Genomic DNA, 14,212 nt, shown 5'->3' on the forward strand with positions numbered 1-14,212 from the left:
TTTTTTTTGCACACGTAAAGAGCAAATAAAATGGTCACTTAAAATTTTTTTTATAAAAGCATATATGCAAGAAAAATGCACGCAACATACGCAGTGAAATTAGTCAATTCTTCACCGAACAAAACTGTGGAGGAGTTCGCGCCTCACTAAATATTTCTGGCTGTAAATCCACACGATTTCGTTGCAGCCTGGATTTCGCCATGGATTTCACTTCTTGCAATGAATGAAATTTGCAGTAATTTAAAAAAATTTAAAAAAATGCATGGCATCTCCAGGACACAGGGGCATGCTGGGAATTGAAATAAGTCTATTCTGGTACAGCCCTTTAAGAGCGCAGGCTGGTTACTAGAAGACCTTTTAATCGTCCTCAGTGCCCACGATCCAGCGCTGCGGCCCCGCTGTCCTCCTCGTTTGTGTCATTTAAACGGACCCCAAATGACTGCCGCAGCGTCAGCGCCTATTCTCCTGTCATCAGCACTCACATCTTGGCCACCAAGTTTAGAATAGCAAGCCTGAGGCTTCCGATTGGCTGCAGCAGTCACGTGGCCTCTGTTTTGACGGCAAACACCAGGAGGACGGCGGGGCTGTAATATTGGATCGCCGGGACAGAAGACTTGCAAGTACCATTGGATTTGTTATTTTAGCACCAGCATCAGCCATTAAATTTTTTTTTTAATGACAACCTCATTAAAAGGGTTGTACCAGAATACAATTTTGGTAATCGAACTCTGGTCGATCGATAGGATAGGTGATCCAACTCTATTCTGGTACAACCCCTTTAAATTTATCACTATAGTATCAAGCTACAAAAAATTGGTGTAGTAACCTTATAGCAACCAAGCAGCTCCAACTCATTTTTCGTCCGGTTGGTTGCTATGGGCAACTGCTCACTTTTCCTGTGCATCGGTTTTAATAAAGAGCATGTACTACTAAACACACAAGAAAAGGTGTTCAGTACAAAAAGAGGACAAAAATAAGACAGCAGTTCTCTACAGACAGGGACTTTTGATTTATATTTATTAAAGTAATTAACATTAATTTCAATGAGTGAAGCCTTCTATTACACTTTCAGCTCCGACCGCAATGCGGACGTCCGGCTCAGTTACACCAACAGCGGGCTGGAGGATCAGGTGATCAGCGGGGATCCTGAGTGGTGGACCCCCGCCAATCAACTATTTATTACCTATACTGAGGACAGGTCACTAACAGTAAATGCCCTAAAACGCCTTTTAAAACACCCAATCCTTTCCCAGCTCCCCCCCCCCCCCCAGAGTGATAAGATGCTGCTGCTTACCACCCTAAACCAATGACCGCTGAGGTGTGCGGAGGAGTCGGTGGCTACAGCTGTTGGATCATTTGGCCGACAGTTGTTGAAAGTATATGGGCATTATTACTGACATTACAGGACATATTGAATGTAGTGTAACTGACTGAAGGATCAGACTACGCAGGGTTTATGTGTAGTCTGTTACCATGGAGACAGGTAGGTTTGCAGAGGTGCTGTACACACAAAACGGTAGGAGATTTTTAATTACATTTATTTGCAAAGTTGCTCCATTTAAAAAAAAAAAGAAAAATGGTTGTGCAGGTGGAGATCATTCACTTATGTCAAGTCCTAAAAGTCCAGTCTGTTCATCCATTAGTTCTATCTGTTCCAAGCTAGAATCACTACTGTGGAGCTTCTTACGACTCCAGAAAGGCAGCTCTAGCGCCTCATCATCTCCTCCCTCATGTCATTGTACCAACCACCAACGATGGGCATAATTCAGTGCCACCCAGCTTTCCCAGAAATGGCTATAAACAAGAACTAGCTAAACGGAGTATTAGGAGAACTCAAAGAGGGGTTACTTTTTCATTTAAGGGGGAAATGCTTCTCAAAAGGTCGGGGAGAGTCCCTAAAAGGGATTATCCAGATATGTATAAAGGTGGCATTAACTTCCAGAGCAGCACCACGATTGTCACTGGGTTGTGTCCAGTATTACAGCTCAGTTCCACTGAAGTGAAAGGTGCTTGCTACAATACCACAGCCATCCTGTGGACTGTTGGGGCGCTGTTTCTGGACATTTTCACTCAATCTTTTTTAATTAATTGAATCATTGCCAGACCAACTGTTGTGCTTCACCCTGGTTCCTCTGACGATGCTGTAATACGCGTATATCTGTTCTTCAATATGTTCAATTACAATGGTGCGAGTACCACATTACATATCTCTTAAAGGGGTTACCCAGCTGTTAACTACTGATGGCCTATCCACAGGCCATTAAGAGTAGTTTGGCAGGGGGTCTGCCGTGCAATACCACCTATAATGAGCTGTTTGTACACAGTAGATTAAGCCGATTGCTGCAGGAAGAGGGTCTTGTAATTACAGATGTTCTCACTGTAGTGAATGGGAACTTTGCCTGCAATACCAACTTAGGCCACAGCAGTGAAAATGGAGCAGTCTGCTTCTTGCAGAAATCAGCTCGGTACAGGAGCACACTGGCTCTGTGAACAGCCTATCAGTGGGGATCCTAGACGGCTGCTCTACTATTGATGGCTCAACCGGAAAATAGGCCATCAATAGTTTACAACCCCTTTAAATAAGAGTGTCAACAGATGGCGGTCCTCCGATAAGACCATACACCAAATATCAATACATTAGCTGCTCCAGAACAATCAAGCCACTGGCAGCTGCTCTGCCAACAGGATCCGGTAAGAAATTACAAATTCGGTGTGCTTGTATCGCAGGTTTGATGACGCATGTAGTAAACATTCACATGGCACATTACTACTAACATACAATCAACAGCTTGCATGATTCCGGATCTCTGGACATTATTACAGTAGCAAACAATTAGATGTCCAGTAAAGAGGTACCGTCTGCACCCCACTGCGCTCCTACAGACTGGCTTCCCGCTTTCTCTTCTGCGCTAGTTGGCACTTGCTTCTCCTTTTACTGGTTTGGAATAGACCCGCTCACCGAAAATGGTGCTACCGACACGGACATTGGTGGAGCCCACCTCAATCTGGGTAGAGAAATATATAGACATAGGGTGTAGTCAAAGTATCCGGAGAGGAGGACAGTAAGGCTCAGGTCACATCTGCGTTAGGGCTTCACTCATTATTCCATTTCTACGCTCTGTGTTTGGAGTAGAAAAACTAACTTAAAACGGATTCGTTTTTTTTTTTCTGCATTGATTTCAACAAGATTTCTAGAAAAACAGAAACCTACCAGAATGGAAGCAAAAATGGCAAGCCTTTAGTTTAAATATATAAGAAAAAAAAGAAAAAGATTGAGTGACATCAATGGGAAAAAATAAACAGATCAGTTTAATTTAGTTTCTCCGCTCCAAAAACGGAGCGGAGAAATGGAACTAAGACCGAAGCCCTAAACGCAGATGTGACCTGAGCCTTAAAAGTGTTCTTTATAACGGATTGTGCTCTCTGTATACAGTGCTGAGGATCCCCTGTATTGTATATACTCACTGCATGCTCAAAGTCTGCAGACATTCCCATGCTCAGCTCCACCGCATCCATTGGAAGCCCCAGCTTCTCACATACCTCTTCACGCTGCTTTAGTAACACCTGTATAACAGGAAGGGAGGGAGGGAGGGGGGGGGGGGGGTGAAGAACAACTACTCAAAGAAAAAAAAAAAAAAAAAGAAGAAGAAACTGCCCCACAGTCCACTGTAGTACACCGTATGCCCATTTCTGTCTAACAAACCCCGGGTACAATGATTTATACTCCAATGCTATGTATACTTGGCATTGGGATCGAGAACACAGAGTTAACAGTGGAGCGACTTGCCGTGCCTAATCCAGGATTGGAACAAATGGTGTCACCAGCTTAATGCCTCCGGCACACTAGATTTCTAGTCTCAGTCACTTAAAAAAAAACCAAAAAAAACCCCCCAGAAAGCCAAGACCAGTCCAAGCGAGCAGAAGGCCATAGGCAAGCTGCATACAGCTGTGCGCAGCAGAAGAACAGACATTACTACAGCATGGCAGCATTACGAAGTGTATAAAGTCTTGCTTACACTTGTCTTAGTGCCAACGCTGGGCTAGGATTGGTTTATGGGCTTAAAGGGGTTATCCGGAACTAAACTATCGACCTATCATTAGTGCATTGGGTCACCACCGGCCAGCTGTCTGAAGAGGCTGCAGCACTCCCTAGTCCCAAGGATGTGATGTCACGGTCATCGGTCATACGGCCGGGGAGCAGCTGAATCCTATTCAAATGAATGGGCCTCTGCTGCTATACAATGTACAGCGTTGTGCCCGGTATGGACTGAGGCGCCCACAACACTCACCCAAGAGTCACTTCAATCAAATGATAGTCTGGAGTACCGATTGGTGGACTCCGATGGTCAACTATCATTCACCTAAGGGTAGGTCATCAATAGTTTAAACTTGAAAAAAAAAACCTTTAACCCCTTAAGAACACGGTCCGTTTTGGCCCCATGGATGTAGCAATTTTTGGGGGGTGAAATTTTCATCTCCATAAGCCGTACCCTTTTTATTTTTCCCATCAGCATGGCCGTCTGAGGGCTGTTTTTTGCATGACGAGCCGCAGTTTTATTGGTACCATATTTGGGTACATATGATGCATTGCATAACTTATTACATTTTTTTCGAGGGTAGCAAGAAAGAAAAAAAATATATACAGATTCTGACTGTTTCTTTAAGGCATTGCTGCATTGAAAGGTCCATTATGGTTTTATTTTTACACATATGGAGCTCTTTGAGGGCTTGTTTTTTGTGTGAGGAGCTGTAGTTTTATTGTTACTATTTTGGGGTGCATACAGCGTTTTGGATCATGCGCCGCGATTTTTGAGTACTTCCGTACTCGGGTGAAAAGATGAGAGAGAAAGAGAGAAAGAGAGAAAGAGAGACAGAGAGACAGAGAGACAGAGAGACAGAGAGACAGAGAGACAGAGAGACAGAGAGACAGAGAGACAGAGAGACAGAGAGACAGAGAGACAGAGAGACAGAGAGACAGAGAGACAGAGAGACAGAGAGACAGAGAGACAGAGAGAGAGAGAGATCCCCCCTGTTCCCCCCCGCATCTTTTCACCCGAGTACGGAAGTACCCTAAAATCGCGGTGCTCGATCGAGTAATTACTCAAAACGAGTATATTTGCTCATCTCTAAAAATAAACATTTTGGCTCCATATTTTAGGGGAGTTTTTTACTTTTTTTTTCTGTGAAAGATAAACAGGGTTTTCAATTTATTGTCCGTGCCCCCTGGCGCACACACAACCAGCTGGACTCTTTTCAGAAGGCTATGTGTACACACTCCCATAGAGATGAATGGAGTGTGTGCCTTGCTGTGCATGCGCCAACGTCACTAGGGGACACTGCAGGAAAGGGGGGACCGAGTAGGTACAGAAGAAGGCTCTCTGGACTCCCGTCAACTAAACTATAAGCATCATAACTTAGCTCAAGCTGCTTATAGTTGATGACAGGGCCACTTTAAATATCAGGCCAGATATTATTTCTCAGCTGCTCACCTGAAAGTCCGGGTTGGGGCCTTGTGCCAGATCATGGCCAAAGCTCCCAATGGTCATCAGACCCACAAACTCCAAGCCTGGGCACTTCTCCCGGAGATGCCTTATCAACTCCACTGTGTCCGATGGATGAAGGCCATGCTTGCCTGGAAGAACACAACGTATCAGACCCATGGATGTGATGGGCAGTAGACTGACCAACACAGGAAAGTAAAGGGGTTCAGCAAGAAGCACAGTTACTTTCTTCACTGCTCGTGTTGACTTGTACCATGACCTTCAACTTCTCCGGCGACCCCTTTCTCTGCCAGGAAGCATTCACCTTGTCCGCAAGCTTCACAGAATCTATGGTCTCCAGAAGGTGTAGGTTCGGAACAGCTGAGAGAAGAGAGACATCAATATAAACTGCAGAGTCTGCAACTACAGAGGGCAAGAAATGATATGTGTTCACCTCAACCGCAACCCCCAAGAGATGGCCTCCTATTCCGAAAGGAATGATTTTACTAAGTAGGAGCACTAAGGTAGACCCACTTGCTTTCGCGAGACAACCCCTTTAACCCCTTAGTGACGGCCAATATGCCTTCTTACTGACCTCACTAATAGACTTTATACCTGCACATAACTACTGACGGCCAGGCTCCTGCTCTAACCACCAGTAGTGGAGTAACATTGGATTCTGTCAGTTGAATACCTTACATGACCCAGTCAATAGCAACTGCAAATCCAATTGTAAGAGGCGTGTTAGGCCAATTTCACACAGGCCAGTGCGATATTGGGCAGTGAAACTCAGCGCAACATGCAATGTCTTTGAGCTCACTATGGTGCCTCAATGAAAAAGGAAAGTTTTGACAAGTCAGGTTCCGGAGGTATAAGGGAGCTCCTGGCGGGATACAGACTTGTTGGGTGCCACACAGAGTCTGTCCACACAGCTTTGTACATTGCATGGTGTAATAACCGCAGGCCGCTCAGTACCCAACTGTCCGTCTTCTGACTTACCAACTAACTTGTTGATGTGATGTTTCTGTAGATGCCCGATGAAATGCCATTTAATCTCTGGGCAGGAAGACAAGATCTAGAATGAAGATCAGTAGTAAGTCACAGAGTGAATATCTCCCCATGTGATAACCCAAAAGCCCAACGTCACTTCTTCATGGGGATCCACTGACAGGGTTACATGCACAGCAGCAACCATGGCGGTACTCTGTGGCACAGCCCCAGATTTCAGCTTTGGTTTAGCAGGCGTATGTGGAATCTGCGTGAACTTACCCCCAGACCATCCTCACACACGGGAAACTCTGCGGAAGGTCCGCAATTAAAAACATGGCCAAATACGCACCGTTTAGGGTCAGATTTGGCCATTGCGAATTTGATGTGGGTTTTCCGCTGCGTTAAGCCTGAGGCAAAGATGGAGGCCTAACAGCAAGCCTGGAATCTGAGCAAAACAATATTAACCCCTTGATGACCAGATTTTTTTCCCTTCGTTTTGTTTGTCTCCGCCTTGTAAGAACCATGATTGTTTGATCTTTACGTCGGCACAGGGGACTTTTTTTTTTTTGCAAGACACGTTATTTTTTTTTAAATGCTACTATTTGAAATGCTTTGTTAAGTGGAGGGTGAAATGAAAAAGGAATATGCAGGGGTTATTTTTTACAACATTCATGTTGCTGTAAGGCTGGGTTCACAGTGGAATTCCCACAGTTTGGCCGCACCGAAAAACCACGGGAATTCAGCTGGAAAAGAGCAGCTTCAAAACCTGCAGCATTGCGCCGCGGGTTTTGGAGCAGTTCGGCCGCCAACATTCCACTGCAATTTTCTCTCCCCGTAGAGAGGAGCGAGGCTGCAGTAGAGAAAAAAACCTGACATGCTGCATCTTTTGATTCCGCACTGCATCGCCGGTTCCGCCCGGCTTTGCCCCGACGGATTGGCCGCCCCGTGTGGACCAGAACTTTGCTAATTCTCGTCCACATGGCTGGCTAATCCCAGGAATAGCAGTCGCAGGCGGATCTTCCACAGTGAAATTCCACAGCAAAACCTAGCCTTAAAATGACACGTGAACTTTGTTCTGTGGGGGGCAGTATGTGCACAGGAATACTAAATTTATATTGTGGGTTTTTTTTAAGTCTTATATATATATATATATATAATGACCCAAAGACAAAAAAAAATGTAATAATTGTTTTCCGTCACCATTCTGTGACCCATGACTTTTTTTATTTTTTCCTTTGAACGGACTGTATGAGAGTTGTTTTTTATTAGCATCACTTTGGGGTTCTGACATCTTCTAGATCAGTTATTCCAATTTTTGAGGAGGCGTGGTAATCAAAAGAAGCGTCGTTATGGCATTTTATGATTTTTTTTCTTACTTTTTTTAGTGTGTGGTATAATATTTAAATAGTGCAGACTTCTATGAACACAGCGATATCAAATATGGAGGTTTGTTTATGAGAAAAGGCTTTTTGATGTGAACTTGTGAGGATTTGATCTCTTGTACCGTCTACTGCAAAACCTCAGTATTGCACTATATTGTAATTTTTAATGACGTATACAGTAATATTAAGGTGGGGCTTTATACACATCTATGCAGGGCACCCTGTGACACTAGGCTCTGGGCTGCCATACTAACCCATTGGCACACCACAATTGTGGGCCTGACTGTTTAGTTTTGACCGTGGCATCTAACTAGTTAACTGCTGCCAACATCTATTGTAACAATTGCCAGTGGCTGTCAGAAGCAGCTGATAGCAGGTCAGGTGAGAAGCAGATTCTGCCCGTGAGCCCGCCCCCTACACCCTTTGTGACCATGTGACGTACATTTGCATTACACGGTAGGGAAAGAGTTATTAATTATTGTATTACTTATTGGTTGTTCTGCAGTCAAAATGTCTAAGAAAATACAGTTTTAAGTTACAGTTTAAGAAAACGTGTAACACTACATTATACAATGACTGGGCCTTCTCAGTGGTTAGAACTATGGTCCTGCATCGCCGGGGTCCTGGGTTCAAATCTGACCAAGGACAACATCTGCATGGAGTTTGTAAGGGTTTCTTTCCATGCTCTCGCTCACGACCTGAAGTATGCGGGTTCAAACCCCGCATAGGCCAGGTAGCCGGCTCAGGGTCGACTCAGCCTTCCATCCTTCCCAGGTCGGTGCAATGAGTACCCAGCTTGCTGGGGGGGGTAGAGTGACAGCTGAGGGCATACCATCTGCGCAGCGCGTTCTACTTTATACTATGTTACTATAGTTAGACTGTGGAACTCTCTGCCTGAGGAAGTGGTGATGGCAAAATCCATAGAGGAGTTTAAAAGGGGACTTGATGTCTTTCTGGAGAAGAAGGATATTACAGGATATTAGGTGAAGTGTCAATCCGGGTATACAGGCAGGTAGGAACTATTAGGGGTTGATCCAGGGAACAGTCTGATTGCCATTAGGGAGTCAGGAAGGAATTTTTTCCCCAAAAGGGCTAATTGGCTTCTGGCCTTGGGGTTTTTTGCCTTCCTCTGGATCAACACGGGAGGATAGACAGGCTGGACTAGATGGACATTGTCTTCATTCAGCCTTACATACTATGTTACTATGGATTGTGAGCCCCCTGTGTACGGCGCTGCGGAAAATGTAGCTGCTATAGAAATAAGTGAAAATATAATTAAACAGGAATATCTTACGTTAGCATCTGAAGCTTTTTCAACCAGTTCTTGAACCTAAAAAAAAGTAAACATAAATGTAACATTTACCTTGTTGCATCAAGAAGTTGTTACTAGTGTTTCCCCGAAAATAAGACCTATCCCCCCTTTTTTTGGGGGGGGGGGGGGGTTGAAATAAACCCCCCCCCCCTCCCCAGAAAATAAGCCCTAGTTACCCTGAGCAAGCACTCTCTACCTGGTAACGAGGCTTGACTATCCCACCTCCAGCATGAGATTGCTGTGATTGGATCACAAGTTAGGTGGCTCAGCCAATCAGAGCCGGTGTGATGAACCGATCACAGCCATTCAGTGAATTACATAATTGAATGGTTGTGATTGGTTCATCAGGCACGGGCTTTGATTGGCTGAGATGCAGATTTTGACTCAGAACTGATTTCAGAAGACACAGCACTCCCCTGTGGAGTCTTTGCCTGCTACCTGGCGCCCTCTAGTGGTCAGATGATGCAGAACAGCTGTGGAAGTTTTGTAGCATTTCTGCTATGTGTAAGTGTACTGTCACAGTAGACGGGTCTGTCGGCACCGTTCATGCCCATCACTTGTCGGATCGGGCTCTTCTGTCACTTCCATTGAATGTTTTTTATCATGGAGCTGAACAATTGAAATCCTGAGACTATCCTATTTTAGATCCGAGACAGACTGCAGTGAAGCTGCCCGCGACTCATGATGGTAAACTCATGCGCAACTTGCTGACAGTTGTGTCGCGGTCGTATTACGTGGCGTTCTGTGGCACAACCACACTGACAAGGACTAGCGGTCATCTAGCAATGTGACACTGCAGTCTTCATGTCTTGCAACCAAAGTCTCCGTGCGGGCGGTGAGATGGTCAACATCTGGAAAGCATAGATTTCTGGAGTTTCCCTAATTCTGGTTACCAAATGATAATCATCGTGCCTCAGACTTACATAATTCTCCCCAAAATAGCGCTGGCCGTGACTGTAAGCGTCGATCACCATGTCGGCCGGCTTGGTCTTACTGACGGCCACCACTCTGGGCTGGACAGCGGGGAGGCTCTGAAAAGACATCAGTAGAAGGGATGTTATGTAGCAGAGATGAAACCCCAGGGGCGGCTGACAACACCGAGCAGCCCTGAGAAGACATCCTGCGCGGAACGTACAACCGCCTGTGGTGGGGACGACCGCCAACCGTGAGCTTACATCGTGCGGTCAGAAGAGCGTATGGAGTCAGATCAGGAGCCTCGTCCACTCCATGCCTGGCGGCTATCGGCTGCTTCTGACAGCGGACACTGGTCGGCAATGGCTGCAATTAACTAGTTAATTGCCACGGACAAAGTGTCGCAACTGCAAGGTGCTGCTGAGCTAGCTTGGTGACTTACGAAGCCATTATGGGATATACGTCGTACAAGCGGTCAACTGAGTCTAAGTCTTTAGTCCCTTTGGGGACTAAATACAAAGAAAAAAAAAAGATAAATTTTTTTTCTTTAAATAAAAAGAGGTCTGCAGCCCAAAATGGTACAGACAGCACAGGAAGCAGATAGCGCTGTCCATATTGCAGTGGCCATTTTATGTACAGCAGGCACCGCTCCAGCTGAATTCAATGGCAGCTGTACCTGTAGTACCAACCCAGGCCACTGCCATAAAGACGGCGCCATCTGCTTCCAGTGCTGTCCACGCTGGCAGCAAGCCCAGGATCTGCTGATAGGCAGCGATCCTGAGTGGCAGATGATACTAATCAGCTATTGATGACTTATCCTTACAGTGGTAAAAGTCTGGAAAATCCCTTTAAAGGGGTTCTAGCAGAATTTTCACAGGATATGGGAATGATCGCAGGGGGTTTCACCAACAGGGTCCCATGTCTCTAGATTAATACCCATCTACATGATGTGTGCCAGTGTATGCCAGCAGTGCCCACTCTTCATCAGGAGAGTAACGGACGGATGCTAGTTATTGCTCCCTCTCAATCTGCCCCCCAGTAGCAGGAGAGATTCACAGGGGAGAACGGTGTAGCACGCCATGGTCGTGAAACTACAACTCCCAGCATGCCCCGGGAAGCAGCGGCTGTAAAGCGCGACCGTTCTAGTAACGACCATAGCAGTATAGCATTATTACTAGCGCTCACCTGGGCCCTCCTGGCCGCCGCATGCTGCACCTTCTCCCGCACGGAGCCGAGCGCTCTCCCCATCTCCTGTGACATCGCTGCCCTCCACATTCCCTGGAGCCAGCGCTAAAGGACCTGCGGTGACGTCATGGCCATGTGATCCTGGGGGGAGGAGCCTGGCTGTGTGTGAAGGGTGAGCACGTGGGTGCAGTGGGCAAAGGGGCATGACTCCCCTCAGCAGGCTGCTCTGTGAGAAGGTCCACACTGGCATAGAATCATCCCTGCAACACTCAAATCAGATGAAAACGTAGCGCTGCACGAATCCACAGGCAAAAAAGGGTTAAACGTATTTGACTGCGTTCAGTGTACCGTTTGCGAGTGCAAATCATGCGTTTTACACATCTATCGCACACCTGGAATGTCCGTGAAAGCGGCGGTGCGGCCGGCCGAAGCGGCTTCATCAGACGAGTCTATTCTGAGCTGTGAAAAACGGATTGAATTTAACCCCTTCATTCCCCAGCCATTTTTTGTTTCTTTCCTTTTTGTTTTTCTTACCCAGCTTTAAAAATAAATAAACAAACAAAACCCATAACATTTCTGTCGCCATCGCAGCTTTTTTCTCTGCAGGACAAGTTGTATTTTTCACTTGTACCATATAATGTGTGGAAAAACGTGAAAAAATTCCAGTGGGATAGAATGAAAAAAAAAACCCTCAATTTTGCCGCTTTTGAGGGGTTCTGTTTTTATGGCATACATGGTGCAGAAAAAATGACACGCCGGCTTTATTCTGTGGGTCGCTACGGTTACGGTAATACCAGGTTTAGGCTGGGTTCACACGAAGGTATATCGGCTTGGTTTTCACGCCCAGCCGATATACGTCGTCCTCATCTGCAGGGGGGCAGGAACTGAGCCCCCTCTCCCCTCTATTTGCAATGGGGAAAGGTGGGATGGGGGCGGGGCTAATTTAAGGCACTTAGCCCGACCCCATCTCACCTCCTTTCATTGCAAATAGTGCAGAGGGGGCGGGAGCTCAGTTCCTGCTCCTGGCTCTTCCATCCCCCCCCCCCTGCAGATGAGGACACCGTATATCGGCTCGGCGTGAATACTCAGCCGATATACAGTCGTCTGAATCCAGCCTTATGTTGTTTTTCTTTGTTTTACTACTTTTAAAAAATAAAATATCTCGCTGTTTTAGAAAAAAAATTCCTTCCTGTCCCATTATCTGACCGCCATAACTTTTTTATTTTTCCATTAAGGGTGTTGTGGGCTTATATCCTGCCCGTCGTTTCTATTGACACCATTTTGGGGTACATACAAATTTTTCATAGCTTTTTAGAACTTTTTTTTTTTTGGCTACAGGGTGCCCAAAAAAACCTCAATTTTGGCGTTGTGTTTTTCATCTGACGGTGTTCATTATGTGGGATAAATCATACAGAACATCATATGAAAACATCAGGCTATTATGGCTGCATCGAGGCCACTTATTTATTTTTTATGTTAAAAATGGGAAAACGTTTTTTTTAACTTTTAATTATTACAGAAAAATTAAAAAATATTACGTTACTAAACGTATTTTTTTTATTTTTTTATTTTCCCTATGGGACTTGGACTGGCGACCTTTGATCACTCATACAATATACTGCAGTACTTCACAACTGCAGTATATTGTATTTCTGTAAGCATTCTATTAAAGGGGTTGTCCAGCTGTGAAGTATTAATGGCTTCTCCATAGTATAGACAAGGGGGCCCCAACTCCAGCCCTCAGGGACCACCAACAGGTCATGTTTTCAGGATATCCTATGGTAAGAACACCTGTGGAATGTCTGAGGAAGCAACAATAATTACATCACCTGTGTCCCTGAGGACGGCAGTTGGGGAACCCTGGTATAGACCATCAATAGCAGATCAGTGGAGGTCTGTCGCCAGCGAACCTCGCTGATCTGCTGTTCTCTCTGGGCCAGTGGGTTCCTCTACTGAGCTGATTTCTGCAAGAAGCAGACAGCTCCATGCTCTCTGCAGTGGCCAGGCTTGGTATTGCAGACAAAGTTCTCATTCACTTCCACTTCACTGCCATTGCAACCTGGGGGTTCCTGAAAGCCCCCAGGGCTGCTGTGAGTGATTGCCTATCAAGACATGGCTGTCATGATAGACTACTTGTCAGAACTCAATGTAATTCATTTCTATGATATGCATAATATGGGGGCAAAAAAAGTATAAATGAGTAAAGAAAATGTTTATTAATTATTACTAAAAAGGTAATAACAGTAAAAAATGACTTTTCCAATATTTAAAAATGCCAAAATCATATTTGGTATTGCTGTGTCCTAAAGGTCCGATCTATCAAATGAACACGTTATCCTGCAGGGTGAACATTATCAGAAAAAACACATTGTGCTTTTTTTTAGTCACTTTGTCTCCAAGGAAAAAGGTAATAAAAAGTGATCAAAAAGGCATATGAACCGCACAATGGCGCCAATAGAAACCGCGGGAGGTGCCACACAAAATGAGCCACTGTGCTGCTGGAAAAACAAACAGAAGTTCTGGCTGTTAGAAGACGGCGGCAGAAAATAATTTCATTTTTTTCCAAAGGTATTTTATTTTTTGAGAGTAGCACCGCAAAAAAAACCTAAATCTGGTATCTTAGTAATCGTACCGACCCACATTTTTGCCATTAAAACAAGACCCCCAAAAGATGGCGGAATGTTTTTTTATTTTTTTTATTTCACTGCACTTAAAATTTTTAACAGTTTTTCAGTTCATTATACGTACTTACGGCTGAGTGTACGAGCCGTAATAGTAACCCTTATAGTGGCTGCAGTAGTAACAGTGTCCCCCATAGTAGGCCTAGGGATGCTGCCCACCAGAGGCCAATACCAACCCCCCTATTGACCTCTAGGCCACCTGCACACGACCGGGTCGGATCGCACAGTGGAATTCACCCAATGCCCGGCTGTCGGCCCCAGCATATCTGT

General features: G+C 45.3%; 1 protein-coding gene across 1 annotated transcript; it reads right to left on the reverse strand.

Annotated features, from left to right (window-relative positions):
* Positions 1-1,000: 1,000 nt before the first annotated feature.
* Positions 1,001-11,392, reverse strand: PLPBP (pyridoxal phosphate binding protein). Its single transcript, XM_066592998.1, has 8 exons — positions 11,262-11,392; positions 10,088-10,195; positions 9,147-9,182; positions 6,480-6,555; positions 5,727-5,861; positions 5,490-5,632; positions 3,466-3,564; positions 1,001-3,005 (listed from the first exon to the last, which is right to left on the reverse strand). Exons 1-8 carry the CDS (start codon positions 11,349-11,351, stop codon positions 2,910-2,912), a joined length of 783 nt encoding a protein of 260 aa, XP_066449095.1. The 5' UTR covers positions 11,352-11,392; the 3' UTR covers positions 1,001-2,909.
* Between the last annotated feature and the right edge of the window lie 2,820 nt (positions 11,393-14,212).

This window comes from Eleutherodactylus coqui, chromosome 2 (assembly GCF_035609145.1).
Source record: "Eleutherodactylus coqui strain aEleCoq1 chromosome 2, aEleCoq1.hap1, whole genome shotgun sequence".
NCBI lineage: Eukaryota > Metazoa > Chordata > Amphibia > Anura > Eleutherodactylidae > Eleutherodactylus > Eleutherodactylus coqui.

What these genes read in the sequence shown, in the direction of transcription:
- PLPBP (XM_066592998.1), bottom strand. Translation starts at nt 11,351, where the DNA reads ATGTGGAGGGCAGCGATGTCACAGGAGATGGGGAGAGCGCTCGGCTCC. An exon ending in CGGCGGCCAGGAGGGCCCAG is followed by an intron (nt 10,196 to 11,261) that starts GTGAGCGCTAGT and finishes ATGTCTTTTCAG; the next exon opens with AGCCTCCCCGCTGTCCAGCC. An exon ending in CTGCAGACTTTGAGCATGCA is followed by an intron (nt 3,006 to 3,465) that starts GTGAGTATATAC and finishes TTCTCTACCCAG; the next exon opens with ATTGAGGTGGGCTCCACCAA.